This window comes from Aplosporella prunicola (assembly GCF_010093885.1).
Source record: "Aplosporella prunicola CBS 121167 unplaced genomic scaffold K452scaffold_18, whole genome shotgun sequence".
Classification (NCBI taxonomy): Eukaryota; Fungi; Ascomycota; class Dothideomycetes; order Botryosphaeriales; family Aplosporellaceae; genus Aplosporella; species Aplosporella prunicola.
The window spans coordinates 266,641-292,565 of record NW_022983546.1 but is presented as its reverse complement, the minus strand read 5'-3'; the positions used below and the strand labels follow the sequence as shown (position 1 = coordinate 292,565).

The following is a 25,925-nucleotide window of genomic DNA, read 5'->3' as shown; positions in this document are numbered from 1 at the left end:
ATTCAATTTCCTATTAAACACTAGCAGTCTATCAACGGACTTCACGAACTTATCTGTAATGTCAATCAAGACCAATTAACGTCATCATCCTCCACTGCAGCTACTCTCAGTTGGTTTGGTTACTAGGAGGTTGTTTAGCCCGGGTCGACCGCTTCTTGTATCCTCGGCTGTGGAGGGCATTCTTGATCGCGTCGGCGCTAGCATTCCAGTGAGCAAAGGGCCCCGTAGAAAGTTTCTGATAAGATAATATGCTGTTAGCTCGAGAGGAACAGACAAACTGCTCGAGTTCGTCTATTTGATCATCCGTCAAAGTCCGCGGCCGGCCTTTTCGCTTCGTAGGAGTCGGGTGGCCTGCTGTGCAGGCATTCTGAACCTGCCGCATGGTGATGCCCAGATGGCGGGAAATCTGCTCGTAGGACATGCTGGCGGAGCGAAGCGTGAGAACCTGTAGGCGTTGATCTCGGCTCAAATCAGGCCTTTTGGTTCGCCTCGCAGGCGGCGTTGATGGTGCGGGCACTGGCATAGATGCAGACTCAGGCGCAGGCCCAGGCACTGGCGTAACTGGCGCTGAGGATTTCGCGGGCTCTGGGAACACAGATGGCGCGAGGTTTGCAGGCACTGAGGCTGCATAAGGTGCTGAGTATGCGGGCAGCACTGAAGACGTAGACGGTGCTGAGGAAACAGATGGTACTAAGTAGGTAGGTGGTGCTAAAGATGCGGGTATTGCCGAGGTTGGAGGTGTCGCGGGCGTTGCGGACATTGCGGACGTCGTGGACGTTGGCGGTGTTGTGGGTCTTGTAAAGCTTGCGTATGTGGCAGGAATTACGACCGCAGACGGTGCTGAGGGAGCCATGATGATCATTGCAGATGGCGACGGAAGACAGGTGGTGACAAGAGACAGATGACAGGAGGCAGAGAATCGTGTAATTTTCCATACATATTTGGCGTAGTTCTCCTGGGTCCGCATGGACCACTTGATGCGACGCTAACAATACTTCCGCCATTATCACAAAGGTTCTGTCCAATATCGATAGTCTTGCACGTCGAGTATTAACGCTCTCCAGGTGAGGACACGGTGTTTTCCCTACCGAGCATATGTTCTCTCTTTGGGCGCTTTTCATACAGGTAGCCGAGGGTGCTGTGCTTTGATCTACGATACCGGAAAAATTTGAAAGAGCACTCATAGTGCTGTGCGGGATGCTGGCGATGTGAAGGTATACTTAAACGTGTATGAACGAGACGCGACTCGACAGGGCAGCGGAGGGACAGTTTCCTAGCCGACAAGGCGGCTTATCAGCAGTATCCTTTGAACTTTTCGTGAGGTAAATAGAAAACAACGTACCTGGGAAAAAGATGAAGGGTCGCTCTCGCCAGAGTAATCGGAATCGAATGATACTATGAGTATAGTACGCCGCGTATTGCACTGAAGTGTCGCACGCTTTCGCGCGCACACAATCTTCGCATAGGCTCCCATAGGGGTACAGTACGAGCGACAAACCCCGAAGAGTCTGTGCCGGCTGGCCCTGAGATTTCTGATGCCCGATGCAGACGTGATTTCACGCCAGACCCTCACGGGTAGCTGCCAGAGCGCCCTAAGACGGATAGCGGGTGAAGGTGAAGATTACTCCGAATTTCTCATTTGCATATAGCGACGAGCTGAGCGCGAGGCTCAGTGTCTGTTTGTGAGCAAAGAAACGCAGCGTTGGCGAGAGCGACCCTTGGGGAGAAAAAGAAAAAAAAAGGAAATCTGAGTCGAAGGTCGGACGTTGACGTAGAGGCCCGCTGACATAAGCGAGGTGGCTGCTTGAACGGCAAGCGCTACCGATGCCTCAGGACGTTCGAGCAAGTTCACGTCACATCTACCATTTTCTAGACCATTGCCTTCTTCAAGCATAAATTCGCCCCAGAGCTCCCCCATACCAGACCCAGATGCCTCGAGCACCAGGAAGTGTCGCAAGTTGCGCCACACAACGAGACCGCAGCCGCAGGGAAGCCGATATTATGGACGTCCACGGGAGACTGCATGAATTCAACCAAGAGCTTGGAAACACATTATACCGCAAGAAGGCTGCAGTCGTCCATCAAGTAACGCGGGGCTTGCGTGGAAAAAGAGGGTCGTTGCGACCCGTAAGGCCATCAGTCGGGGACGAGCGCCGCTATGTCCAGAGGCGCCAAGGGTCGACAATCCGTCGTAGTGCCTCACGAGGCTTGCCAAGGTTGGGCTAGATAACCGCTGCCAGTGTCAGGCGTACCCCAAGCTCTCGGCTTTAAAAAGCCGCTCTGCATACATTCTGGGCCCACATGCCTCAACAGGAGGTCATGATGAGAATCTGGCAGGCTAGACTTGCACTGGAAAAGAAAAGACAGAGTCGCATTCTACCGTCCGCCTATCAGGTAAGGACGCGGCACAGGTGGCGGTGTCTGCCGTTGCACGCTGCACAAACGTGCTGTGCTCTGTGACCGTTGCTCTAAGCCTATGAACGGAATAGTCGTGGGCCGTCAACCCGTGGTGGGTCGATGCCTCTGGCAAGGACCGCCACGGTGTACTCCCGCGGCACTTATCGCTCCCATCTTCCTGCTGACGAGACTTCTGCTTTGTAGAGGTAACCAGCACCAGTAAGTTTATCGACCGAGGTACGACTTCCAAGCCTGTTTTGCAAGCATGCAGCCTCTGTGTGAGACGCAGCTTCAAGAGAGACTTGCCGTTCGTCGCTGCCGGTCAACCCCACAGCGCTCATCCAAAGGATTCCACGCACCCGCAGATGCAAAGGAATCTTGCAACCGGGTGGCCATCGACGTCGTTTAGAGGCAATCGACGATGGCCACCAGAAATCGTACGAGAAGTGCAGGCAAAGGCGATGAAGCAACACGAACCCGGGCTTTCAATGGGCAGTTTCAGCCAATTAAGGAGACGATCACCGAGAGAAAGACGAGTTTTTACTCAGGGGCGCTGCTGACCGCCGCTCACTCACACGGAGTCCGCTAACCTATTCCACTCTTATCCTAACCCGACCGTTTTGTAACAGTGTGTCTTGAATTCCCATGAACAATTGCACGGTGCGTTGTCAAACTTGCACCTGGGTAATACCAAGAGAGAACGCGCTCCATGCCAGTCGCAGCTACTGACCAGACTTGAGCTTTCTGTCGGAGCTTGACCTCTTGCTGCAGATGAAGCAAGCAGACCTGAGCTGAGCTCAAACGCTCGGAGGTCTTATCATTGCCACGGAACTGTGCAGTCAGTGTGCAGCGAAAATTTTCCTCGTCTCCCCACCCATTTAAGGTCTTAGGTACTTGAAATACTGTACCATTTCCTCATCCTTCAACTTTCGACACACTGCGCCACCTTCGGTAAAGTACCAGAGCCGATGTCATTTTGATTTAAGGGGCGGGTGCCCATTACAACGGACGGAGTGACCAGGCACTAAGGAGCAGAATCCTTGAAGAGGTATCCCACGTCAATCAACGTCGTAATGACGCTCAATCATCAATGCACTCAAGGGTGGTAGGTGCCTAGTCCCTTTTTGGCCGCCGAAAAAGGTTCAATGCACAAATATTCATAGCTCTTCTCGGAGCATGCCTCTACACGGGTGAACCCACCTACTCATTTTTCGCTGAGTTAATCAACCACAGAGAATAGTGTTCGTGCAACGAAAGCACTTCGAAGGCTCAATAACCTCTGCAAGTAAGACTTGGGCCTGAAGATAGGGCTGGCGGAGAAGATGACGAGAGCATCGTTCTGTCGTACCTCCAAAGCCGTTACGGTCCGTGCAGACATCGGGAGATCTTCAGGCTGGGCGCAATCGAGGCTGCTGCGAGAGATCTCAATTTTTGTTCACAAATCCCATCCACGTCAGTCCAAAATGCCATATCGGCGATTATTCCGTCAAGATCGCTTTCTGGTTCGAACAATGGGAAAGTTGAAGTCGATCAGGCGACCACCGGGCCTGGAGCCCTCCATCTATATAAATCCTGAGAATTCCCATGCTTTTCGAAAATGGTAAGTCTCGACAACACCACACGCATTACCACCTCTCTTTTGATCATCGCAGCGGCTGTTCCCAAATCATAATTACTTGTTCCGCCGTAATGTATCATCAGCAAGCGTCGAACGATGCTTATGGCACGCCTTACCAACCTACCTACGCGGGGCAGCACACAGCATGGACACAGCAGATGTCGCAAAACGTGCCACTGCCCAACGTCTTCAACGATTCGTTTCATAGCATGCAAAACCCTCCGTTTCCCCCATTCACTCAGCCTCCGCAGCCCCAGTACCCGCAGTCTCCGCAGCCCGAATACCCACAGCCTCAATATACGCAGCCTCAGTATAAGCAACCCCCACCGCCACTGAGACGAACGTCGGTCCAGCTGCGCTGGGAGGATTATCTCCAAAGCGACGAGAGCTCAGAGACTCTAACAGGTGACGAGATCCGCACCCGCTCACAAAGCAATGCACATTGCTGACAAACAGAAAAGGAAACGACACTTACATCAAGCAGGTGACATCGGAGTTAGAGCAGCGCGCCATATCTGACCAGCGTCTTGAGCAGCTGCAGAACCAGGTCGACCATGCTCACGCGCAGGCGGTCGAGAAAGAACGGCGCCTGAAATGGGCACAGGAAATGATCATATCGAACCCGGCGGTCAGTGCCGAGATATACTGTGCCATGTCGAGGCGCGCGGCCTCGCCGTCGTCGGCCGCCACGACACCATCGGCCGACGGCAGGGCCGGCGGCTTCTTCAGCCGGCAGCCATCCAGCCACGGCAGCCCCACGTGACCTGCACCGTGACTGTGGATAGGCTCCCGCGCATGCAGCGGGGTGGGATCAGACGACGGAGCTCGGGGGAAAGGCATGAGGGTGGGCATTGGTGGGCGAGGTGAAACTCGGCGCAACGGCAGCGAAGGAGAGGGGGATACGTAGCGGCAGAGGTAATATACGGTTGTTTTTGCTTTTGACCTCGAGCAGCCGCCATGGCCGAAGCGGGCGCAGCATGCATTCTTGTGCACCGCGGCCCCTGTGTCACGCTCGTGCTGGGCGGAGGCGCGGGTGCAACGGCCGACCGTCGCGTCGGACACTCAGTCAGTCCCTACTGACGACGACGACGACGACGCCGACATATATGTACAATGCGCATAAATGCCGCCTGCCGTGTCACGGACACCTGCCTGACGCGCAGAAAATCAATAGTGCAGCCAACGGCGGCGAGCGGGCATGCGGACGACCGGCTCGCAAGCTCGCAAGGGGCGCTGGCGGGCAAGCAAGTAGAGGAAGCGCGTGTGTATGTGTTGTAGGGTCGAGTCCACTTTCTGCGCCCCTTGGAAGAGGCCAGGTGTGTATGCGGTGAAGGTCGGCACCGGATGCATCGATTGCGCGGCAGCGTACCGAGGGCTGGAGAGTGGGGGGCGCGAGCGCGCGGGGAAAGGAAGGGAAGGGAGACCGAGAGGGGGGAGGGAGGGCTTCTGATAATGATAGTCGAGTGTGAAAAAGGCACGGCCCTACAAGTGCGCTCGATTTAGCAGCGGTTTATGTAAGGGCGCGAATTGTGGAAATGGAGGAGTCGGGGACCGTGGAGACTGGAGAGGATGCGACAAATTTCTCACCCTCTCTATCTTGATCTGCGAATCTCTAAAGTCTCGACGCGACAACACGAAGCGGCGCGCATCCCCGATCCATGTCGACTGGTCACCCGCGCTCCTCGACAGGCATGCACCCGAGGTTCTAGAAGGCCCCAGCTCCACCGCCGTGAAAATTCTCGAGCCATCATGAAGGCTTTGGTGTTGAGGCGGAGCCGCAGAGACCCCTCTTGTCCCCTCTGTGCCGCGCTCTGCGAGCCGCAACCCGGAGCCGCGTTGCTTGTTTGTGGTAAGCCGTAGGTCTGGTGGTGCCATGGAGGTTTGGCTGGCCCCCTCGAGAGACCGTCAGGTGAGCTTCCCAATGGGAACTTCCTCACGATCGAGGCTCAGCAACATGGCGTGTACAAAAGATGTAGGCTGCTGCGTGCTGCCGGGCAAAGTCACCCAGCAGTCCTCCTCTCAGTGTCGCGTTCGTCTTTGTACCTGAAAACTTTATCCCCGCCTTATCTCCCGCTTCCCCACACCAATTCTCCGCAATGCCCGACTCCAACAAGTCGTCGACTCCCGTCGTCGCCATTGTTCTTCCCACCTTGTTTGCCATTGTTCTGGTCATCATCATCGCAACGTGCGTACTACATGCATTCCTTCGACCACTTTCCTTGCTCCTGCTTACTGGCTTGCAGCACCGCAATATTCCTACCGCGCCTCCTCGGCAAAGAACGCTCGGACAAGGAGGAGTGTCAGAAGAAGCGCATGCACAATCTCGAAAAAGCATGCAAGTCTCAAATTTTTGAAAAGTGGTGCTCCGAGCACGAGTCCCAGCACCCCGAATACAAATCACAGCACCCGATTTGGTAAGTGTTGCGCTCTGACGCCCAGACGGCTGGCTGACCGCGTGGCTTATCAGTACTATTTGCCTCGAAACCATCGAAGATATGGCCCACATCCGCAACCTCGGCTGCCAGCACGTCTTCCACCAGGACTGCCTCGACAACTGGTTCTCGCGCTTCAACGAGTTCTGTCCGCTCTGTCACCGGCCCATTCTGCCCCGCCTGAATAGCAAGGACTCGAAGACGTCCGTGGAGACTGGGCACGATTCCGCAATCGCGGGCATGGTATGAAAGGATCGAGCTCGGTGCTTATTCTGCGCCCAGGATCCGTCCGCTCTTCAGCCCGGCGAGCGATGGCGGCATCAGGGTCCTGGGGGCGCGTACCTGCCTGGGCTTCAGGTCCTGGACGCCATGATCTCCACCTCGGGCTCACCAGTGTCGCCAGCACACGAGGGCGCCATCCTTCGCCCAATCGCCCAGGCTCTCCATTTCCAGGCCTGGGGCCGTGGAAGCGCCCTAGAATCCTGGAAGGCGAGCTTTGGTCGAGGCTAGTCACTGGTGGGCTTGTCGGGCCGTGGTCAATGCGCAGCAGGAGTAGATCAAAGAGGAAGGCAAACGCCTGCCCGTGGCATCAAAGCCGCGAAGGAGCACGCAGAGACGAGCAGCGATCTGCGTTGGTCTCCCGCCACTGACCCACAACCCATCTCTCCGGCCTGGAGAAACCCCACCGTGCGTCGCTTAACTGCAGAAAGGATGTGGCAAACCACGGTTGCTGGACCGAGATCGACGCAAAATAGGCAATAGCAAATAGGGTTTGTGAGGATGGCGGGGGGCGGTGGACGCCTTGCGGCGACGATGCCCGCGCGCCGTCAATGGTCCAACGCACGTCGGGCTGGGCTGCTTGGGTGGAGGGGCATGCCGAGGCGCAGAGGCTCACGGTGAGGTGCGAGCCTGCGAGGTGACGCGCGGAGGTTGTGAACCGGGGCTGCTGCCACCGCTAGTTGGGGACAGGGGAGCCGGGGAGGCATACGAGTAATGATTACTACGGTGGTAGAGCAGCAGCGACAAAAGTACGAAGTAATACTGTATGATTGATGAGGGGTGTGGCTTGGCGCGACGGTACACGATAAGGCGCCGGTGCTGCAGTGGCACAAGGTGACGACGATGGCAGGTGGTAGTTAAAAAAGTAGTGGTTGAAAAAGCACCCAGCCAAGGCTCCGGCGGCTCACGGCAAGGCGGCAAAACCGGTTTGAGGGATAGAGACTACGTAGGGATGGCCCACTCGAAGCAATCTGAGGGGATCCAGTTTATAGATTCCTCGCAGTGGGAGGGATGCGATACGACGGGGCAGCGGGGCAGGAGCCGGCATGGGGGTAAAGAGAGACAGAACAGAATAGTGTTGCAGGTGACAGCGACGTGCGTCTTGTTAAAAGTACCTAGTATTCGTACCTTAGCTATTTTTTTCATGCTTCTTGCTTCGGAGATGGGGGGTGGATGGGCACCGACGGGGGGCGCCCCCCCGGCAAAAAGTGGTCTGATGTAAAAAAAGGCCCATGGATCTACAGCTCGCGCCCTGCCGTGCCCTTGCGCCCTTCCCCGATGCGACGTGCCCTCGCCAAACCCGAGGCATTCCGCTCCTGGACGCGAAACACTCTGTCGTCTCCAGTCATAAGGAGGGGCTCACTGTTAGACAAAGCACTCCCGCGACAGCAGCAAAAATTCCGCCCATCTCGTCATCTGCCCGTCCAGCCTCGCCGCTCCCGCCCCTCGGATGCACTTTACCGTCGACCCCCAACACCACACCGCTCCCCCCAAGTTCTACAACTGAAAGCCTGCTCGCCACCCTTGATTCATCAGCACCCCGCTGATCTTACTTAACCGTCGCAGTATGCCGACCACTCCCCTTCCACCTTTCGCTGCCTAACCCAACCTTCCAGCCCTACCCTTGTGTCAAAACCTCTGTCGCCAGGGATGGCGCTCAACTGGAGTTCATTCCTGACGGACGAGGGCCTCAATGCGCAGAACGAGCGCTGGGACTCGCCTCGAGCCGCCTCCGACCGTCAGCACCAGTCGCACCAATCGCACCAGCAACAACTCCAGCACCACCAGCAACAACGTCAGCAATTTCAACAGCAACAGCAACAGCAACAACAGCGCCAGCACCAGCACCAGCAGCAGCATCACCAGCAGCTCCCGCACCATCACCAACGCCCGCAGCATGTCGCCCCCACCACTACCGCCCCATCCGGTCAGGGTTCGATAACCGCCCACGGCCTGCCCCAGGGCCCTCCCGACTTCAGTCCTTTCATCGAAAACCCGGGCCAGGATTCCTACTTCTCCGACGCCTTTTACAATGGTCCGGGCGACTATTTCTTGAGCGACTTGGAGGTGCTGGAACCGCTAGGCGCCGTCACTCTGGCTGGTGGTTCCACGTCGGACTCTTCCCCGGAACAGTACAACGACATCGTCGATCTCACCGATCCTACTGTCCCAAAGTTCGCAAGCCGGTCCTCCGTCTCCGCATCCGGCACTCCGCAGTCGACGTCCAGGGCCTCTCCCGCTAACTCCGGCAGACAACAACAACAACAGCAACAGCAACAGCAGCCCCAAAGGCAAAACCTCCCTTATGACCCGAGCGCTTCGCTGGCCCAGATGCAGCAGCAGTATGCGACGGCCTTTCCGTCTGATCCGCGCTCGGCAGCCTTTGTCGAGGATCTGACCTTCCCCCAAGGACCGCCGGCCTCAGGCTCTCGCAACACTTTGGAAACCGTCCCGGAGTTTCAGGAAACAGATCTCACCACCAAGCGTACAAAGAACGACAGCGGCCGGACCGATGCCGTTTCCGCTTGCTGGACGTCGCCGCTGTGCCCCAACCACAGCAAGGAGGGCACGCCACCGAACCCCTCGACCTGCGGTGGCGGCTGTGCTCCCTTCCTTTTCAGCAACGACGACCCTCTTATGAACTCGGCCCTCGACTCGAGCCTCATGAGCAATAATGCCTCCAAGGAGCCTACGCCCGATGGTGTCGTCGAGATCCGGTCACGCCTGAAGCGCAGCGAATCCGAGTCCAACTCCGAAGCCCCCTCCGGTCGCGTTTTCCGCAAGAGCATATCCGTGGCCGAAAGCTCGAACCTCAAGCACGAGAGCAGCCCCGAATCTATTGATGACGCCCCGATACAAACCATCGAGGACACCAAGGGCAAGCCGCGCCGCCGCCTTCCGCACAACCAGGTCGAGCGCAAGTACCGTGAATCGCTCAACACGCAACTCGACTCGCTACGCCGTGTGGTGCCAGCATTGCAGCAGGGCGGCCGCGGATGCGACAGTGCCGATATTGAGGATCTGCCCACGCCGAGCAAGCCCAGCAAGGCGGTCATCCTCGCCAGCGCCACTGCTTACATCAAGCAGATGGAGAAGGACAAGAAGCAACTGGCCGACGAAAACCAGCTGCTCCGAACACGTATCAAGGCGCTGCAGGCGCTGGTCAAATGCGAGGACTGCAGCCTCATGCAATACGTGATGGACCTCAAGATCCACAACCCCACTTAAGGAGGCGACGGCCTCCAAAAGGAGGATGCGCAACGGCCGTTGTTTGTCATGATAGGCACACCACTTTATTACTTGTTCGCCACCGGTCACGTCCCCACTCCTCAAATAAGCCACGAATGTGGCATTTCTGCGTACCTGAGCATTTACACCATCGTCACATAGTTGTCTTTTGGGCGAACTCGAATCGGCGTTAATCGGATCAAACCAGGAAAGACAGGCGCTAGTAAGCTTTTCCTATAGCTGAAGTCGCCAGGGCGGGAAATTGGCGTTGTTATTTTTGTGTTTTACTTTCCCATTTATATCGCGTCGCTTAGGCAGTCCGGTTTCCTTTCGCCTATTCGCGTGTTCTCTCGATTGTTCCAATATGTCTTTTTTTTTATCGGCTGATGAAGCTCGCTCGGTTGATGAATGGGAAAAAGAAAAAACGGCGGCTCACACAAAGGACGGAAAGGGTTTAGGGGAGAAGACGAAGAAAGAAGAAAAGAAAGGACATGGGCGAGATTATGCCGGCTTTTCTGCGCGGTTGTGACGGGCTCTCCTCTGTCTCTATCTCTGTCTCTACCTCTCCACCTTTCTCCACCTTTCTCTCTCACATCTAATGGGCACACAAGTCGTCCATAAACCCCTTTTTGCGCACGACAGTGCCTTCGCCTTTCTTCTTTCTTCTTCTCTCTTCTTCGTCGTATCTCTACACAGTTCATCCTGGTGGCGGCTGCGATTTGTTTTGGCGGCCGGGGCTGGGCTGGCCGCGCGAGCGAGAGCACACAGCAGCGCGCGCGCGAGAGGACCCGGGCTGGGCTTTGCTTGCTTTGCTTGCTTTGCTTGCTTTGCTTGCTTTGCTTGCTTTGCTTGCTTTGCTTGCTTTGCTTCGTATACCCCACCGAGCCCTGCGCCCCCTCCCCCTCCTCGCGGGCTGGTGTGTTGGTTCTCGCTATATCGATCGCCAAAGAAGAAAAATCAAGCGCTGCTTTTTCGGCTCGACGATGATGATGATGCTGTTGTCTGTCTGTCTGTCTGTGTCTGTGGCTGTGCGTGTCGTGCTCGATGTCGTGCTTTGTGGTGTTCTGTGTGCGTGCATTTGTTGGGCGTTGAGGCTGGCCTGGCGTGTCGTGTCGTGCCGTGTTGTGCCAGAGGGTTGGTTGGTTGGTCGGTTCCATGGTTGGTTGCGTGGTGTGTGTGGCTGGCTAAGTAGGTATATTCGTAGGTTGCCTCGTGGTGTTGAAGCCATAGTCGTTGCCTGCTCTTGCTCTTTCTTCTCCTCTGCCTTCTCCATCTCTCATCCCTCTCCCTCCCTCCCTTCCTCTCCATCTTCACCGTCACCCCCCAAGCCCCAGACAGACAGCCAGATCTCGCTCCGCCTTGTCCGCCCCGCCCTCGCCCCGCCCTCGTCCTATCTCGTCTCATATCTGAGCAGTGGGCGCATGGGGCGCGCGCATGACGCCACGCCATCCACGGCTCGGCAGGACAAGGCACGGTACGGCATGGTACGGCAAGGCAAGACATGGCATGGCACGCCATCACCCCACCTCACCCCGCGTCGGCCCACTGCGCGCGCGCGTGCGTATTGCGTGTTGCGTGTTGCGGACATGGATGGTAGCTGGGTAGCTGGGCTTTGTTTTGCTTTGGTCTGGACGGATGACTGATGGCTGATGACTGATGCATGGATAGATGGATAGACGGACGCGCACGCAGTGTGGGTGAAACGTGGGTACGGGACAGGACAGGGCTGCCTGCCCTTGTAGCCGCGAGGCTGGGCATTGGGACAGGCAGTGTGTGGGAGTGTGGGAGTGGGCGCACGTCAGTCAGTCAGTCAGTCCACTTGCGCTCCACCTCACTCGCTGTGTGTGCGTGTGTGTCCGCGGAGCCGAAGAGGGGGAATGTCTGAGGGCGTTTGAGGGCGTTTGTGCGCAGGTGAGGGCGTTGTGTTGTACCTATTGTATGAGTGTATGAGGGTGTATGGGTGGTGAGGCTTCCCCACGCACGCACGCATCTATGGCATGCATGTATGCATGCGCGTTGCGGCTCGCGTGGCTCTGCTCTCCACTGTCCTGTCCAGTGTCCACACGCACCCTCATGGGGAAGGGAAGTCGTTGGTCGTTACCTGCTCTGGTATGTACCTACCTACATCGTCGTCGTTCACTTGCTCAATCAGTCAGTCACTAAACCCTCTATCAAACCTATATACTCCCCCCATCCCCCATCCCATCACACACCAACCCACTCCCCTCGCAACCCTCAGATTAGGACTCGCATGCCTCCTCACCCTCATCCTCGTCGAATGCCGCACCGCAGTCACAGGCCTCGCGTCATCAGCGTCTATATCGCCCAGCGCTGCTGCGAACGTCACGGCGGGGCGGCGGCATGACGTCCCCTGCTCCTCTGCCTCTGCCGTAGACATGCCCGCACTCGTAGCCGTCGACGTCGAAGCTGGCACCAACCCTGGCCCCGGCAGCAACGACCATGACGACCATGACGACGCCGCCGCCGCCGCCGCCGCCGATGCCAATGCCGATGCCAATGCTGATCGGGGCTGCTGCGCGTGCTGCTGCGGCGCAGGTGCCGCTTGTAGATGTGGTTGCGGTAGTGAAGGTGGGGTGGTGGGGCCGGTTATGCTAGTTTGCTTGCTTGTGCTTGGTTTTGGGGGGGGTTTTTTTTTTTTCCCTTGCTGGTGGTGGTGGTGGGCGCTGATGATGATGCCGTGGAGACGGGGGTGGGGGCGGGGACGTCGTCACTGTCTTTGTCGTCGTCGTCATGCTGGGGCGTTGGTAATGGTGGTGGTGGTAGTGGAGGAAGGCTAGGAGGACGAGGCAGGGCCTGCCGCCGCTCGTGCACTTGTTCCTGCTCGTGCTCCTGCGCGTGCTCCTGCAGTCCTTGGAGGCGGAACCAGAGCCGCTGGGCCGGGGATGTGGCCGCGGTGGGCGCGGGCGCGGGCGCGTGTGGCTGGGTGTGGGAGTGGTGGGATTGGGGTGGTAGTGGGGACGGCGGCTTAGTGGTAGTCCTAGACTTAGCCCGTGACACTGACTGGGAGGGAGGGCGCGAGAGATGTGAGCGGGGGTGGTGAGGGTTAGCGGAGGGGGCCGACGGAGGGCAGCGTGTGCGATGGACCATTGGGTGCTTGATTGGCGGGCATGCTAGGCAGGCAGGTGGAGTGGGCAAAGGGGCAGTGGAGTGCAGTGGAGTGCAGTGGAGTAGCCAAGTGGGCTGGCGGTGGGCTCTGGCGGCAGGTTCTAAGGAAGCGCGCGAGCTACCTTGTTCCTCCGGCGTGGGCGGGCGGGCGGACGAGTGAGTGGGCACGCAGGGCGCACGCACTGGTGGCCGTGGTACTCCTACGGGGGACAGTAAGGAAGGAATTGGCGGGTCCATATCACCCTAGTCCTACCCATGGGCAAGGACGGGCTCGGCGCAGGCTCGGGCAGGAGGGAGGGAGGCGGTAGGTAGGAAGGGTGGTTGGTGGTGGTGCTATGGACGCGGTACCCAGTACGCGGCGCGCAGCTGACAGGCAGGGCCGGGAAGCCGGTCGGCCGAAGAAGAGACAGCGAGAGAGAGGACCGGGATGCGGGCGCATGATTTGTGGGGGCAGGTGGTTGGGTTGCGTGCTGAGACTGATACTGAAAGAGAGCGCGAGACCGAGTGGTCGGCGACCGGGGGAGGGGAGCAGGAGAGAGAGAAAAAAGCCACACGCACACCGCGGGGCTTGGGACCGGGAAGGGAAAAGAGAGAGAGAGAGTAAGAAAAAAGAGCGGAGAGTGGACTTATTTTTCTTTTTTCTCGCGAGACGTGGTGCTGCGTGGGCTGAGGTGGTGTGATGATGATGATGATGGAAGGGAGAGGGAGAGAGAGAGAGAGAGGGCGCGACGGGTAGCTGTTGGGCGGGGGAACTTTCGAACAGCGTCGTACGCAGCGAGGGATGGTGGTGCTGGGGTGGCTCGCCATGCAACTGGCAAAAGTATATATATGTTTCAAAGGGCTGAAGACAGAGTGGAGTACATACAGAGAAAAGGAGCAAGGGCGAATGTATAAATAATCCCCAACCCCCATCATGCATCACTGCAACGATCGTCACCCCAGACTGCAGCCACAGCCGACACCCGGGCAGTGGGCCCACCAGCGGGAGCGGGAGCGGAGAGGCGAACGGCGTGACGCTCAGCCTGATGAACGCGGGCTTTGGGGGCTGCTTGCATCGCCAGTGCGTGGTGTGACACGCACGTCCAACCAACGTCATTCCAACCGCCTGGCACCATTGGTGCCGTGATCCCCGCCCACCTTGCGTCGTGAGGACATGAGCCTTCACGCCATAATGCGGAGCGCGAGTCTCCTCCTCTCGTCGAATTCTCTTTCCGGGCGTCAGGTCATTTATAAGGAGCGCGCGGGGGAGCGCCGTCGAGGAGCTTGGAGAGAGAAAGAACCTTAGCATCCACACTCGATCATCAATCACACTCTACAATCAACTTCTACACCGTCTACTCTATTTCTCCTTCGCCTCGAGTGAGAACTGAGAGCGCCAACACCACCAACAACAACACACGCACGACTCCCCACCCGAACCTCGCCCAACAACCCTGCCCGCCATACCCATACCCATCATGACGCGCATCCCCGGCAGCGCGCACCACACGCCTCCGCGCTTCAGCACCCACTCACACTCACACTCACACTCGCCGCCCAACAAATCGCCGCCCTACCTCAGCAGCGTCCTCGCAACCGCCTCGGCGCAACCACAAGCACAGCAGCACCCGCTGCGCCTCCGCCTCCCGACCCCCATCCCCACACCACGCACCCCCCAACAGCAACAACAACGCCAACCCCCCAAACTCCAATCTCTCCAACCTCTCCAACCTCTTCAACGTCTCCAACCTCTCCAACCTCGCCAACCACACCAACCACACCACCGCCTCCGCTCCCGCCGCCACCACCACCACCCCCCCACAACCCTAGCCCCTGACTTCGACGTCCGCGAAACGAGCACAGCCTTCTTCCTCGAGGGCGAGCTGCCCGGCGTGCGCGACGCCGATGCCGTGCGGCTGGACTGGATCGATCGGCGGACGCTGGCTGTAGAGGCGCGGATCGAGAAGGTGGATTTGCGGGGGGAGTGGGGGGAGGGGGTCGCTGTTGGTGGGGTGGGGATGGGGTGTGCGAGGAGGGGGAGTGCGGGGAGTGGGGGCAGTTGTGGTGGGGGCAGTTGTGGTGAGGGCAGTTGTGGTAGTGAAGGCGGAAGTCAAGAGGACGAGATGGTCGTCGACGAAGCGGCCACGGAGCGGAAAGGCGGCGCGGGGAACGGGGGCGTCGAACTGCGGCGGCGTGACAAAACCACCACCATCACCACCAACACCAACACCAACACCAACCATGCGGGGCTGCTAGTCCGGGAGTGGCTGAGCGAGCGCCGCCTCGGACACTACCAGCGCACATTCACGTTTCCGACCGACGTGGACGCGGCGGCTATTCGTGCCCGCTTGGGCCAGGGCCTGCTGCGCGTTGTGGTGCCGAAGATAGCGAGGAGGGGCGTCGAGGGGAGGCAGGTTGCTGTTGAGGCCTGTGAGTAGTGGTGTTGCGAGGGGTGCTGCGGCGTTTACTTACTTTACCTTTTGGGAGGGAGAGGTTGGGCGTTGAGGCTTGTGTACGGATATGTATATATATACCTAGGGATTACTTATGGCGGAGGGTTTGGGTGGGATAGGTTAAGGGTTGTTGGACTTGTTGGATTTGTACTGGGGGTTTGTTCAGAGTTGCGAGTAGCTAGCCATGTTATATCCATCAACTTTCTTAAAGCGAAGGCAGCGGTAAATATATACTAAAGACTTACACTAGATACCAAGGCAGGACACGCTTTACGAACCTAGAAAACAGCACTTTATACTCTAGCATTAAGGACTGTCTCGAGCCTCTAACTTCTAACCCCTTAGGTCTTTTTAGGATTAAAGCGTAATCTAGGAGTAATAGCGAATAGTAATTTATATAGTATAGAGAGTTGACTAAGCCTCTACTCTATCAGCCCATTGAGACGCCATCAATCATTCAGTGAAGGCTTCAAAGTAGCACGTCAGTGTAGTGATATTCAATAAAGGCATAAATAGTACGGCTATAAACGCCCTCCCTTAAAACCACGATTCGCTTGGGTCGCTTGAGCTGCTCGACAACAGCATAATAATTGGAGATGGCAATCCAACACTAAACTACCATACAGAGACGGTCGTTCCTCCAAGCAAACACAATTCGCCTATAGCTTACCTATCACCGTACTACACAGAGGCTTTAACACATTTCAACCCTACAAATCACCCCCACGCAAAGCTCTCGACCATCACAAGGGCCGCGTCACGATATCCAGCATCATTGCGCAGCGCTACTACGTCCGAACCTGGCGTTCAGATCACTCTGCGTCGTAAATCGTAATCGACGCTCTCGGACGCGCCAGATCGCACGCACGCTAATTGGGAATGAGGTGGGAATGCCACAGTGAGTGGTCGAGTACGACGTATCGGACTGTAAGCCGCACGTTCACGTTCTTGGTGGTCTGGAGTTGGCGGAGGGCGGCGGAGGGGGAGGAGGGTTTATATAGGCTGCGGACGAGTCGATTGCGTTAGTAGAGGATAGCTGTGGCAGCGAAGTGGAACTGGAAAGGCTTGGAGCCTGCACTGGCAGTGTAGCTGAACGGCACCTTTATCATTTCTCGTAATTGCTAGTGCTTTCGTATTACCGGAGCAGGAATGGTCGATCACTGACCTTCCATGTAACTAGGTTCACCGTATAGGCACCTCGGCTTCTATACCTGGTATGTAGCAGCATGTCGGCTTGCAGATAGAAATTTAACCATCTCTTATAGGCACGAGTTTCTTCTCTCCAAATTATTTATTCACTCACTGTCCTTGACGTTCTGTCCTGCTGAAAGACAAATCCGGGACACCGTCGTCATCATGCTGCTCTCACACCCACCTAGGTAGGTAGTCTCAGAGTCTTTGACAACCGCAACCCCAGCGTCATCATGTCGCGCTCACTGTCTCATTTCATTCATGGCCTAAAAAGCACCCCAGCCAGGTAAAAAGACAAAAGCCTCTGACTGAGAAATCTAAAACCACACTTCCGCCGCTTTGCAGACACCACCAGCACAGCCCAAACATAACAAAACAGCCCACCAACGCCAGTGAGCCGCGAGCACCATGGCACCGCTTCCGCGACCCAGCACGCCCAAAACCCACATACCGCGTACTAACGGACGGAGCCCTCACTGCCGCGGGTCCAGCCACTAACGTGTCCACCCAACCCAACCTCTCCCCAAACCACCACTTCCCACCACCACCACTCACACACCAGCCACAGACGAAGCAAGGCCAGAAAACGCGTGAACTCAAGCATAGCTAGGTAAGGTAGGTAGTGTCGATTCCATCTCTACCTTATTACACGTCCGTCCCTCTGCATCCATGCACCATGATGCCATGCCATGCCCACGCACACCACACACCCAAGGAGCATGTCCGGACGCATGTATGTACGTCTTGCGTAAAAAGTAAAAGTAAAAGAAGCAAAAGAAGGGCAAACAAGAAAAGAAAAGAAAAGAAAAGACAAAGACAATTCGACTCCCACAGCTAGAGAGAGAAGCAGCACCAGCACCAGCACCAGCAAATGCGCTTGCACGCACTCCGTCAACGCCTTACGCCCACGACAAACAAGCAAGCAAGCACAACACAGCACAGAAAGAACCAACCGAACCCAACTCCCCAAGGCAGAGATAAAAAAATAAGAATAAGCAACATCGCATAGCTAATACAAAACACTAGGCAAACAAACGCACAATCACGGCTCCGCCATATCGCCCAACGGCACAGGCGCATAGCCCGCCTCCTCTCTTTCCCGCCTGCGCTCCCTCCACAGCCCCCTCAGCGCACGCACCACCCTCCTCACAACACCCACACTTGCACCCTGGCCGGCTCTCCTCGTCTTCGCGTCCTTCGCACCCGCGCCCGCACTCTCCACAGCCGCGGCCGCCGGATCCAGCTTCTCAAGGCTCATCCATCCCGGCCGGCGCCACCAGCGCAGCGCCAACGAGCTCGCCACCACGCTGACACTGCTGCACGCCATGGCGGCGCCGGCGGCCATAGGCGGCAGCGTCAGGCCCCACGGCAGGAAAAAGCCCATCGCGAACGGCAGGCCGATGATGTTGTAGCCGCACGCCCAGAGCAGGTTGAGCTTGATGCGGGCGAAGATGGTGCGGCTGAGGTGCAGCGACGCGGGGATGGCCAGCAGGTCGTTGGGCGTCATGAGCACCACCGTTGCGGCTTCCATGGCAATGTCGGTCCCTGACGCCAGCGAGATGCCCACGGCTGCTGTCGCCAGCGCCGGCGAGTCGTTGATGCCATCGCCTACCATCGCCACCACGTGCCCGGCGCCGCCTTGGGCTGCCGGCCGCTGCAGCTCCTCGATGATGCTCTGCTTGGTCGAGGGCGTGGCGCCCGCGTGCACGTTGGCGGCCGCCACGCCCACGGCCTTGGCCACGGCCAGCGCCGGCGCGAGCTGGTCGCCCGTCACGATCGACGTCGAGATGCCCATGCGCGCCAGGGCGCGGATCGTCGCCCGCGCCGACGGCTTGAGCGTGTCCGCCAGCGACAGCGTCCCCGTGTACGTGCCGTCGACGGCCGTGTGGATCTGCGTCGTGCCCGTCGAGCCCAGGCCGAAGTCGTCCGTGTCGGGCTCCGCCGCATTGGCCACCTCCTCCGCCGACACGGGCACCTCGATGCCGCGCGAGCGGAGGAAGTCGGCGTTGCCAATGGCGACGGCGTAGCGCTTCTGCTCGGGTGAGATGGCCGCTTCGACGTTGGCCGAGATGCCCTTGCCGACTATGGCCTCGAAATCTCCGACGCTGCCGTCAAGCGCACCTTCGGCGCCGAGTCCGATATTATCCTTTGCGGCCGAGACGATGGCGCGCGCAATAGGGTGCTCGCTGTTCATCTCGGCGAGACCAATCAGCGTCCACCACAGACGTTCCTTCGGTTGCGAGTTGGTCCAGCCTCCGCGGATATCCGCATCGGACACGCTCATCTTGCCCACGGTCAGGGTTCCAGTCTTGTCCAGCACGACGTGCGTAACTTTTGTTGCTGTCTCGAGCGCGGCTCCGCCCTTGACCAGGATGCCTTGCTCAGCGCCAACGCCGGTTCCGACCATGACGGCCGTGGGCGTGCTGAGGCCGAGCGCGCAGGGACAAGCGAAAACGATGACGGAAATGCACAGCTTCACACAGACCATCAGAGTGCCACCACTCGCGTGGTTGAGGAAGATTCCAGGCGGGTGAGGGAGAATGTGACTGAGGACCATCCAGGCGACGAATGTGGACAGACCGAGGGTGATGATGACCGGGACAAAGTAACCAGCAACGAGATCAGCGAGCCGCTGAATAGGCGCGCGAGACGTCTGCGCTTCCTGGACAAGCTTGACAATCTGTGACAGCTGGGTATCGCGGCCCGCACGCGTGACGATAAAGTCGAGCCGGCCCGCGCCGTTGACGGTACCCGCCATGAGCACATGGTCCTTCTTCTTGAGAATGGGCATGGCCTCACCGGTGACCATGCTCTCGTCAATGTAGCTTTCTCCGCGAATAACGGTGCCGTCTGCGGGAATCTTGTCGCCGGGCTTGAGGATGACGATATCACCAACCTCGATGAGCTCCGTTGGAATGATTCTTTCCTCCGCCGCATTGCCAGCCGGGCTGCCCTCGCCCTTCTTCTCCTCGCCGCTATCCCAGTCCTCGGCCGCCTTGGCCGCAGCGAGCGGGTCGACGTAGATTGTCGCCATTGACGGAGCGAGGGACATGAGTCGCGAGAGGGCCTTGGAGGTCTGTCCCTTGGCGCTGTTTTCCAGGTACCGGCCGAGGGTGATAAACGTGATCAGCATGGTGCTGGTGTCAAAGACGGTGCTGGGCTTCGAATGCGGCGGGACGAGTATCGAGACGATCATGGATGCAACGCTAAAGAAGAAAGCTGCCGAAGTACCAAGAACAACCAAAACGTCCATGGTTGGCGAGCCATGCTTGAGGGATTTCCAGGCAGACTTGTAAAACCGGCGGCCGATGCCGAATTGCACGGGAATGGTCAGAGCCAGGCAGACAACATCGCCCAGCCACAAGCCCATGCCCAAATGTATGCCTCCGTAGTTCAAGGCAGGAATAAACATGGGGAAAAACATGCTAGTCATAAAAACGGGGACTGCAAAACTCAAAGAAACGCGGAAGGCTCTGCGCCATTCTTGAATCTCCTTTGTCTTGGAGAGTGACTCAAGCTGCGCATTATTGTCGTCTGCGTCCGCCACGAGCGCATTGTAGCCAGTGGCTTCGATAATCTCAACAATGGAGCGCAAGCCGGTGCTCGAGGGCTTGTGGGTGACGACGGCGCGAGTGGTGGCATAGTTGACGTGAACGGAAGACACGCCCGGAAGAGTCCTAAGGGTGGATTCCAGCTCCACGGCCGCCTCGACATCGGGAATGCCATAAATTTTAAGGTGCACCGTACAGTTGGAAGAAGTCGACTGCACCGCGTCTACGGTAGACAGGATCTTGACATCAAATCCGCGCTCTTCAATCGTTTCCAACACCTGCTCGGGAGAAAGTTTCTTGGGGTCGTGAGTGATGACGGCGCGTTCGGCGAGGAGACTAATGTTGAACTGCAGCACGCCGTCGAGGCCCTTAAAGCCGTTTTCTATGGCAGACGTGCAGGCGCCGCAGGTCATGCCATCAATGGCGACGGTGGTGGTGAGGACGGACTTGCGCTTGGCTTGCGCCTGGGAACCCTTGGCCGAGGAATGCGCTAGAGCCTTGGTTGAATCGACAACCTTTGCGTCAAAGCCAGTGTCCTCGATCATTTCGGCGATCTTCTCGGGGCCCAGCATGCTGGGGTCGTGCTCAATTACCGCGCGTTCCGAGAGGAGCGAGATGCTGAACGACTTAACGCCGGCTACGCCCTTGAAGGCGCCCTCGACGGCGGATGTACACGCGCCACACGTCATGCCTCCCACGGCCACGGTTGTGGTAAGAAGGCCGTCGCGCGCGCCCTCGTCTTCGGCGTCGTCCAGCAACGCCTCATTGGTCGTCTGCGGCAGGTCCGACGACAGGACTTCGGCGTCGAAGCCGCGGTCCTCGATGATTTCGCGGACCTTGTCGGCCGAGAGCTTCGTGGGGTCGTGCTGCACGACGGCGCGCTCCATGACCAGGCTGACGGAAACGCTGCCCACGCCGTCGACGTCGCTGAAGCCGCCCTCGACGGCCGAGGTGCAGGCGCCGCAGGTCATTCCTTCGACTTTGAGGGTTGTCGTCGCCATGTGCGCGGTGCCGGTGGGAGCATCGGCGTCGCGCGTCGCGACGGGCATGTATGGTTGGGTCATGACGGGGGGGTTCGGCGGTAAAGATCGGAAGAGCCCTGGGGCGGGCGGGAATTGGAACAGAGGGCCAGCTGTTGGTAGTTTTGTAGGGTGAGACAGGCTGAGCTAAGAATAGGGAGGAAGTGAATCAAAGAGGAAGGGCGTCAGCTGGCAATATGCCTGCATATGTCAGCTCCGCGGGAGACGCCTTGTCAAGTCCGAATCAAGATCGGCTCCGCAAAAGACCGGAGGGCAGAACAAAGGAAGCAAGAAAAGAAGGGCGGCGGCACGGACGAGGCGTCACAGGAAGCGGCAGCTATTATACTAAGTAGAGAGTACACGGGTACGTTCGCTAAATGAAATAGACAATTGTGCTCAAGGGCGAGAGTCTGAAACGCGTGGAGCGGGCGATCTGCCAGAGAGCCGCCCGAGCGGCAAAAGAGCCAAAGTGGATGCAACAGCAACTGACAAGCCGAGGCACGTGAGGCGAGTCCGGCGGTCCAGATTGATTACATTCTGCCACAAGACACCGCCTTTAAGGTGGGAGCTAGGGTGCTACCTACGACACCATCTAGGTATCCATTCCCGCTACACCATCTACCTCTCATACTACCCACCCAAACCATGGAGCAGACGCGCGCCCTCAACGCCCTCGAGCCCTTCCTGGCCCTCTCCAAGGCCGCCACCTCTCCCCGCGCCGCCGCCGACCTCGTCACCCAAGCCACCTCGGCCGCCAACACCTACGTCTTCGCCGAGCTGCTCCAAGCCCCAACCATCCAAGGCCTGCGCGCCTCACCCGAGTACGCCGGACACCTGCGCCTCCTCGAGGTCTTTTCCTGGGGCACATGGCAAGACTACACCAGTACGTCACAGCACAACAAACCCATTCAATCTTAACTAACACGCACTTCCGCACTCACAGCAGCACAGCCCAGCCTCCCAGCCCTCAGCCCCGCGCAAGCGCACAAGCTGAAGCTCCTCTCGCTGCTCCCGCTCGCCGCCGACCCCGCAAACCTCACCTACGCATCGCTGAGCACGAAGCTAGAGATCGGCACGACGCGGGCGCTCGAAGACCTTCTCATCACGGCCATCCACTCGGGCCTGATAGCCGGGACGCTGAACCCGGCCGCGGCGCGCGTGGCCATCACGTCGGCGGCCCCGCTGCGCGACCTGCGCCCCGGAGCCGCGCCGGGCATGACGGCGGCGCTGGGCGCGTGGCGCGCCCGCTGCGACGACTCGCTTGCGGAGCTGGAGGCGCAGATAGCGGGGGTCAAGGCGGCGGCGAGTGAGCGCGCCGCGCTGAAGGCGAGGGAGGACCGTCTGCGCGCTAAGGTCGAGGAGAAGCTGGATGAGCAGAGCAAGGCGGGCGGGAAGAGGGGCGAGCGCGGCCAGCCGGCTGTGCAGGCGCAGAGGGAGGACGAGGACGATGCGATGGAGGTGGATGAGGGCGAGGGCGTCGAGGCCGGCCAGGGCCGCAGCACTCGCAGCTCTAAGCGCGGCGCTTTTGGCGGGAGGGCGCGGTAGAGGAATGGGGCAGCGGGATGGCAGACGAGTGCGCGAACGACAGAAGCAAACAGCCAGCCACGCGCTTCTTCTCAAGTCGCCAAAACAGCAAGGAACGGAACGGAAAGGAAAGGAAAGGAAACAGCGAAAGGCACGACTCTACGACCCAACGAAATGCACACAAAGCAAGCAAGCATTACCCACCAACCCACAACACATCAACATCAACATCAACATACCCCAGCACGCACACTCCAAGACCAGCAACCAGCAGCACCACAAACGGCATCGCACCAGTCCTCCCCACTGCTGTTTCTTGCATCACACTGCACGCCCTCCGCACTCGGCACCACACGCTGCGACAAAGGCGAAGCATAGCACTCGCCTGCACTGTACACACAACAAGCCGGCCGAGTACTCGGCCAGCGACCCCACCCATCCCTCTCACATCACCCACCCACCATACTACAACTCACCCCAACGTAGCGGCAACCTATCTAGCCTTCGAGCGGCAAGCAACCGCGCTGGCATGGCAGTCTAGACACCTACCCAGACCTGGATCGTGCTCGGTAGTGATGTGGCTGGCAATGGGGGTGGGATGGGATGCGGTGCTTCTTCTATGGACGGACACATGGACAGACAGAGGGACGGGCGTGCGTGCTTGCTTGTTTGCTTGCTTGAATGCTTGAAAGCCTAAGATAGGTAGCTAGGTAGCTAGTTCCCAATGCAATGAATCAACTACTTTGACACACACCCGTTACGCACGTCACGTCACTGATTGCAGTCAAATACCTATCTCTTTTCCTTCCTTTCTTTCATTCGTTCTCTCATTCTTTCATTCATCCATTCATCCATTATCTATCTTATCTTAATTTGTATGTGTGTATACGGATCCGTACTTCAACTCAAAGGGAACGGGGTCATTCCTTCCTTCCTTCCTTCTTTCCTTCCTTCCTTTCTTTATGCTTTCTCTCCTTTCCTTTCCGTTTTTGCTTTTGCTTCCCTTCGCTTCGGTCTGTACTCCTACTCCTACACCCAGCCACCCACGCAACCACTGCAACTGCGCCCAATCTTGATCTTGGTCTTGGTCTCAAGCGCGCCTGCGCCTGCGCTTGCACTGCCGCTTGCCTTGGTTGCTTGCTTGCCAGTCTCTCGCTTCCGCTACCGCGCTCTCCATCAGCGGCTCGTCCATGCATCCATTTCTCCATAGGTTCATCCGAGTAATGAAGTTGCCGTCGGACATGCAGCCAAGCCAAGCCACGACGCTCTCTTTCTCCTCAGACGATTCGATCCTACCACCCCGCCCCACCACCGCCATACGGCTGGGCACCAAACGGCGTAGCCGCGCCGCCCCAGACACTCCCGCCGCCAGCGCCCGGCGCGCCATACGGCGTGGTGAAGCCCTGGTCGAGGCCGGCGCCGCCGTACGCAGTGCCCGCACCGCCCATGTCCGGGCTGCGCGCGCCGCCAAAGCCCGCCCCGTCCATCTCGCCCGGCATGCCGCCGCCGCCGCTGCCCGACCCCGTGAGCTCTTGGATCACGGCCGCCAGCTTCTGCTGCAGCACCCGGATGCCCTGCTGCATGATGACGTCGGGCTCGAGGCCGCCGACTGTTTCGAGGTTGAAGTAGAATTGGCTCGGCGCCGCGTCGTAGTCGAAACTGTCGCCTTTTTGGGGGGGGTCGCCTTCGAATTGCGCGTTGTCGGAGATGGGCCTGTGGGAAGGGGGGGTTAGCTTGGTGGCTTGTTTATGTTTATGTGTGTGCATGTATGGGTGTGGGTGTGGATGTGGGTGAGGTGCTGGGACTACTTACCACTCGGCAACGGGGTCCTCTTCGAACCAGTAGTCCAGGTGGCGGAGCTTGTTGTACGGATCGTACTCGAAGCCGATGGCGGCCGTGGGCGCCCACTTGGAGTGCTCCTTGGCGATACCCTTCTTCGCAATGCACTTCATCTTGAGTTCCTGGCCCTTGCGCAGCTTGCAGATGATGGCGCCATGGCCGTCCGGGTCAGTGATGACGGGCGAGCCCACCCACTCGTTAGCGCGGGACTCGGAGACGACGAGGTCGCGCGCATAGACGGTCATGACCTCGTCGCCGGTGCAGCGCGCGTTGAGGCTGAGCACGACGCTGCACTGCTCGCAGTACTGCTCGCAGTCGCAGTCGCGCGTGTACAGCACGTCGTCGACGTTCTTCGAGTTCAGTGGTATCAGGCCCAGCCGGTGGCACAGGAACTCGTCGGCCAGCACCGACGTGTTCTTCTCCACCTCGACCAGGTCGATGGCCATGGTCGGGATCTCGGCCAGCATCACCCGCCGCAGCGAGTTCGCAAACGCCAGGTCCACGTTCTTCAGCACAAAGTCCACCGCCACGTTGTCCGCCTGTGTATGAGCTTTTTGTGAGCGCCTGTTCTGCTTGATTGCTTTGCTTGCTTGCTTTGTTCGCTGCTATGCGCGGGCCACACTAACCTCGCGGATCTTCACTTGCACGCCGTCGACGGCGTCCATCCCCAGCATGTCGTAGTCCATGGTTGCGGCTGCGAGACGGTCGCGAGGAGTCGGGTGTGCTGTTGGGCGTGGTCGGGTGGTTGGACGGAGGGCACAGCTGGCGATGTGGTTGAGGATAGGGGGAGGTGCAGATTGGGTGGAGATGGAGCTGGTGACGGTGATGCGCTCAAAGAAAGTCGTTGTTGCGGAGCGGCGGCCACCGCGGTCGCCTTCCGCCTGCATCGAGGGTCCGAGCGCGGCCTTCCTCCGACTGGCCCATGGTTCAGGCGCAATTGTCCATTCACTCTACTTTACCAAATATATCTACTATACCTATAAAGTACTTCTTCGGTGTTAATAGTAAACCATTACGCTACGGCTAGTATGCACTAAGTACCTATACAAAGGTAAAAATATACTATACATAATCCGATTCAACAACACACGGAAGCACGAACATTCATAAGCACCAGATCACTCTATCAAGGCATACAACCCCAAAAAACCAAAGGGTACAAACGCACTTCCAAAGGTATGCAGACACGAAACATCCGCGAGCACAAAGCATCCTCTATATTCCTACAGTTACACTATCACGAGGGGTGAGCAACGCGTCAAGAGCGTATGAACAAACTAACTCCTTCC

General features: G+C 58.2%; 10 protein-coding genes across 10 annotated transcripts; 6 read left to right on the top strand and 4 right to left on the bottom strand.

Moving 5' to 3' along the window:
• Window positions 1–106: 106 nt before the first annotated feature.
• Window positions 107–523, bottom strand: K452DRAFT_231187 (uncharacterized protein; the record flags this gene model as incomplete). Its single annotated transcript, XM_033537149.1, has 1 exon — window positions 107–523. The coding sequence occupies one exon, from the start codon at window positions 521–523 to the stop codon at window positions 107–109; it is 417 nt and encodes a 138-aa protein (XP_033395607.1).
• Window positions 524–4,086: 3,563 nt separating this feature from the next.
• Window positions 4,087–4,778, top strand: K452DRAFT_299870 (uncharacterized protein; the record flags this gene model as incomplete). Its single annotated transcript, XM_033542276.1, has 2 exons — window positions 4,087–4,420; window positions 4,477–4,778. 2 exons carry the CDS (start codon window positions 4,087–4,089, stop codon window positions 4,776–4,778), a joined length of 636 nt encoding a protein of 211 aa, XP_033395606.1.
• Window positions 4,779–6,111: 1,333 nt separating this feature from the next.
• K452DRAFT_231304 (uncharacterized protein) lies at window positions 6,112–6,696 on the top strand (the record flags this gene model as incomplete). The annotated part of the gene is made up of 3 exons (XM_033537158.1): window positions 6,112–6,200; window positions 6,259–6,429; window positions 6,483–6,696. The coding sequence occupies 3 exons, from the start codon at window positions 6,112–6,114 to the stop codon at window positions 6,694–6,696; spliced, it is 474 nt and encodes a 157-aa protein (XP_033395605.1).
• Window positions 6,697–8,376: 1,680 nt separating this feature from the next.
• Window positions 8,377–9,954, top strand: K452DRAFT_327828 (uncharacterized protein; the record flags this gene model as incomplete). The annotated part of the gene is made up of 3 exons (XM_033544945.1): window positions 8,377–8,858; window positions 8,902–8,948; window positions 9,107–9,954. The coding sequence occupies 3 exons, from the start codon at window positions 8,377–8,379 to the stop codon at window positions 9,952–9,954; spliced, it is 1,377 nt and encodes a 458-aa protein (XP_033395604.1).
• A 160-nt stretch (window positions 9,955–10,114) lies between these two features.
• On the bottom strand, window positions 10,115–11,296 carry K452DRAFT_57558 (uncharacterized protein). The gene has a single exon (XM_033546865.1). The coding sequence runs from the start codon at window positions 11,109–11,111 to the stop codon at window positions 10,251–10,253; it is 861 nt and encodes a 286-aa protein (XP_033395603.1). The 5' UTR covers window positions 11,112–11,296; the 3' UTR covers window positions 10,115–10,250.
• A 451-nt stretch (window positions 11,297–11,747) lies between these two features.
• Window positions 11,748–15,227, top strand: K452DRAFT_57430 (uncharacterized protein). Its single transcript, XM_033546864.1, has 3 exons — window positions 11,748–12,158; window positions 14,592–15,026; window positions 15,092–15,227. Exons 1-3 carry the CDS (start codon window positions 11,952–11,954, stop codon window positions 15,140–15,142), a joined length of 693 nt encoding a protein of 230 aa, XP_033395602.1. The 5' UTR covers window positions 11,748–11,951; the 3' UTR covers window positions 15,143–15,227.
• On the top strand, window positions 15,183–15,489 carry K452DRAFT_289271 (uncharacterized protein; the record flags this gene model as incomplete). Its single annotated transcript, XM_033540794.1, has 1 exon — window positions 15,183–15,489. A coding segment is annotated over one exon (307 nt), but the record flags the coding sequence as incomplete, so codon positions are not given.
• A 2,256-nt stretch (window positions 15,490–17,745) lies between these two features.
• K452DRAFT_327827 (uncharacterized protein) lies at window positions 17,746–21,303 on the bottom strand (the record flags this gene model as incomplete). Its single annotated transcript, XM_033544944.1, has 2 exons — window positions 17,746–17,879; window positions 17,919–21,303. The coding sequence occupies 2 exons, from the start codon at window positions 21,301–21,303 to the stop codon at window positions 17,746–17,748; spliced, it is 3,519 nt and encodes a 1,172-aa protein (XP_033395600.1).
• Window positions 21,304–21,918: 615 nt separating this feature from the next.
• Window positions 21,919–22,818, top strand: K452DRAFT_310259 (uncharacterized protein; the record flags this gene model as incomplete). The annotated part of the gene is made up of 2 exons (XM_033543319.1): window positions 21,919–22,156; window positions 22,217–22,818. The coding sequence occupies 2 exons, from the start codon at window positions 21,919–21,921 to the stop codon at window positions 22,816–22,818; spliced, it is 840 nt and encodes a 279-aa protein (XP_033395599.1).
• Window positions 22,819–23,598: 780 nt separating this feature from the next.
• K452DRAFT_253485 (uncharacterized protein) lies at window positions 23,599–25,361 on the bottom strand. Its single transcript, XM_033538288.1, has 3 exons — window positions 25,263–25,361; window positions 24,610–25,175; window positions 23,599–24,510 (listed from the first exon to the last, which is right to left on the bottom strand). The coding sequence occupies exons 1-3, from the start codon at window positions 25,320–25,322 to the stop codon at window positions 24,090–24,092; spliced, it is 1,047 nt and encodes a 348-aa protein (XP_033395598.1). The 5' UTR covers window positions 25,323–25,361; the 3' UTR covers window positions 23,599–24,089.
• Window positions 25,362–25,925: the final 564 nt, after the last annotated feature.

Coding starts and splice junctions, on each gene's coding strand:
- K452DRAFT_57430 (XM_033546864.1), top strand. CDS start 11,952: ATGCATGTATGCATGCGCGTTGCGGCTCGCGTGGCTCTGCTCTCCACT. Junction 12,159..14,591: donor CTCCCCCCATCCCCCATCCC/ATCACACACCAA, acceptor TTCAGCACCCAC/TCACACTCACACTCACACTC. Junction 15,027..15,091: donor TAGAGGCGCGGATCGAGAAG/GTGGATTTGCGG, acceptor GGGGTGTGCGAG/GAGGGGGAGTGCGGGGAGTG.
- K452DRAFT_253485 (XM_033538288.1), bottom strand. CDS start 25,322: ATGGACTACGACATGCTGGGGATGGACGCCGTCGACGGCGTGCAAGTG. Junction 25,176..25,262: donor TGCAAGTGAAGATCCGCGAG/GTTAGTGTGGCC, acceptor GCTCATACACAG/GCGGACAACGTGGCGGTGGA. Junction 24,511..24,609: donor GAGGACCCCGTTGCCGAGTG/GTAAGTAGTCCC, acceptor CCCTTCCCACAG/GCCCATCTCCGACAACGCGC.
- K452DRAFT_57558 (XM_033546865.1), bottom strand. CDS start 11,111: ATGGAACCGACCAACCAACCAACCCTCTGGCACAACACGGCACGACAC.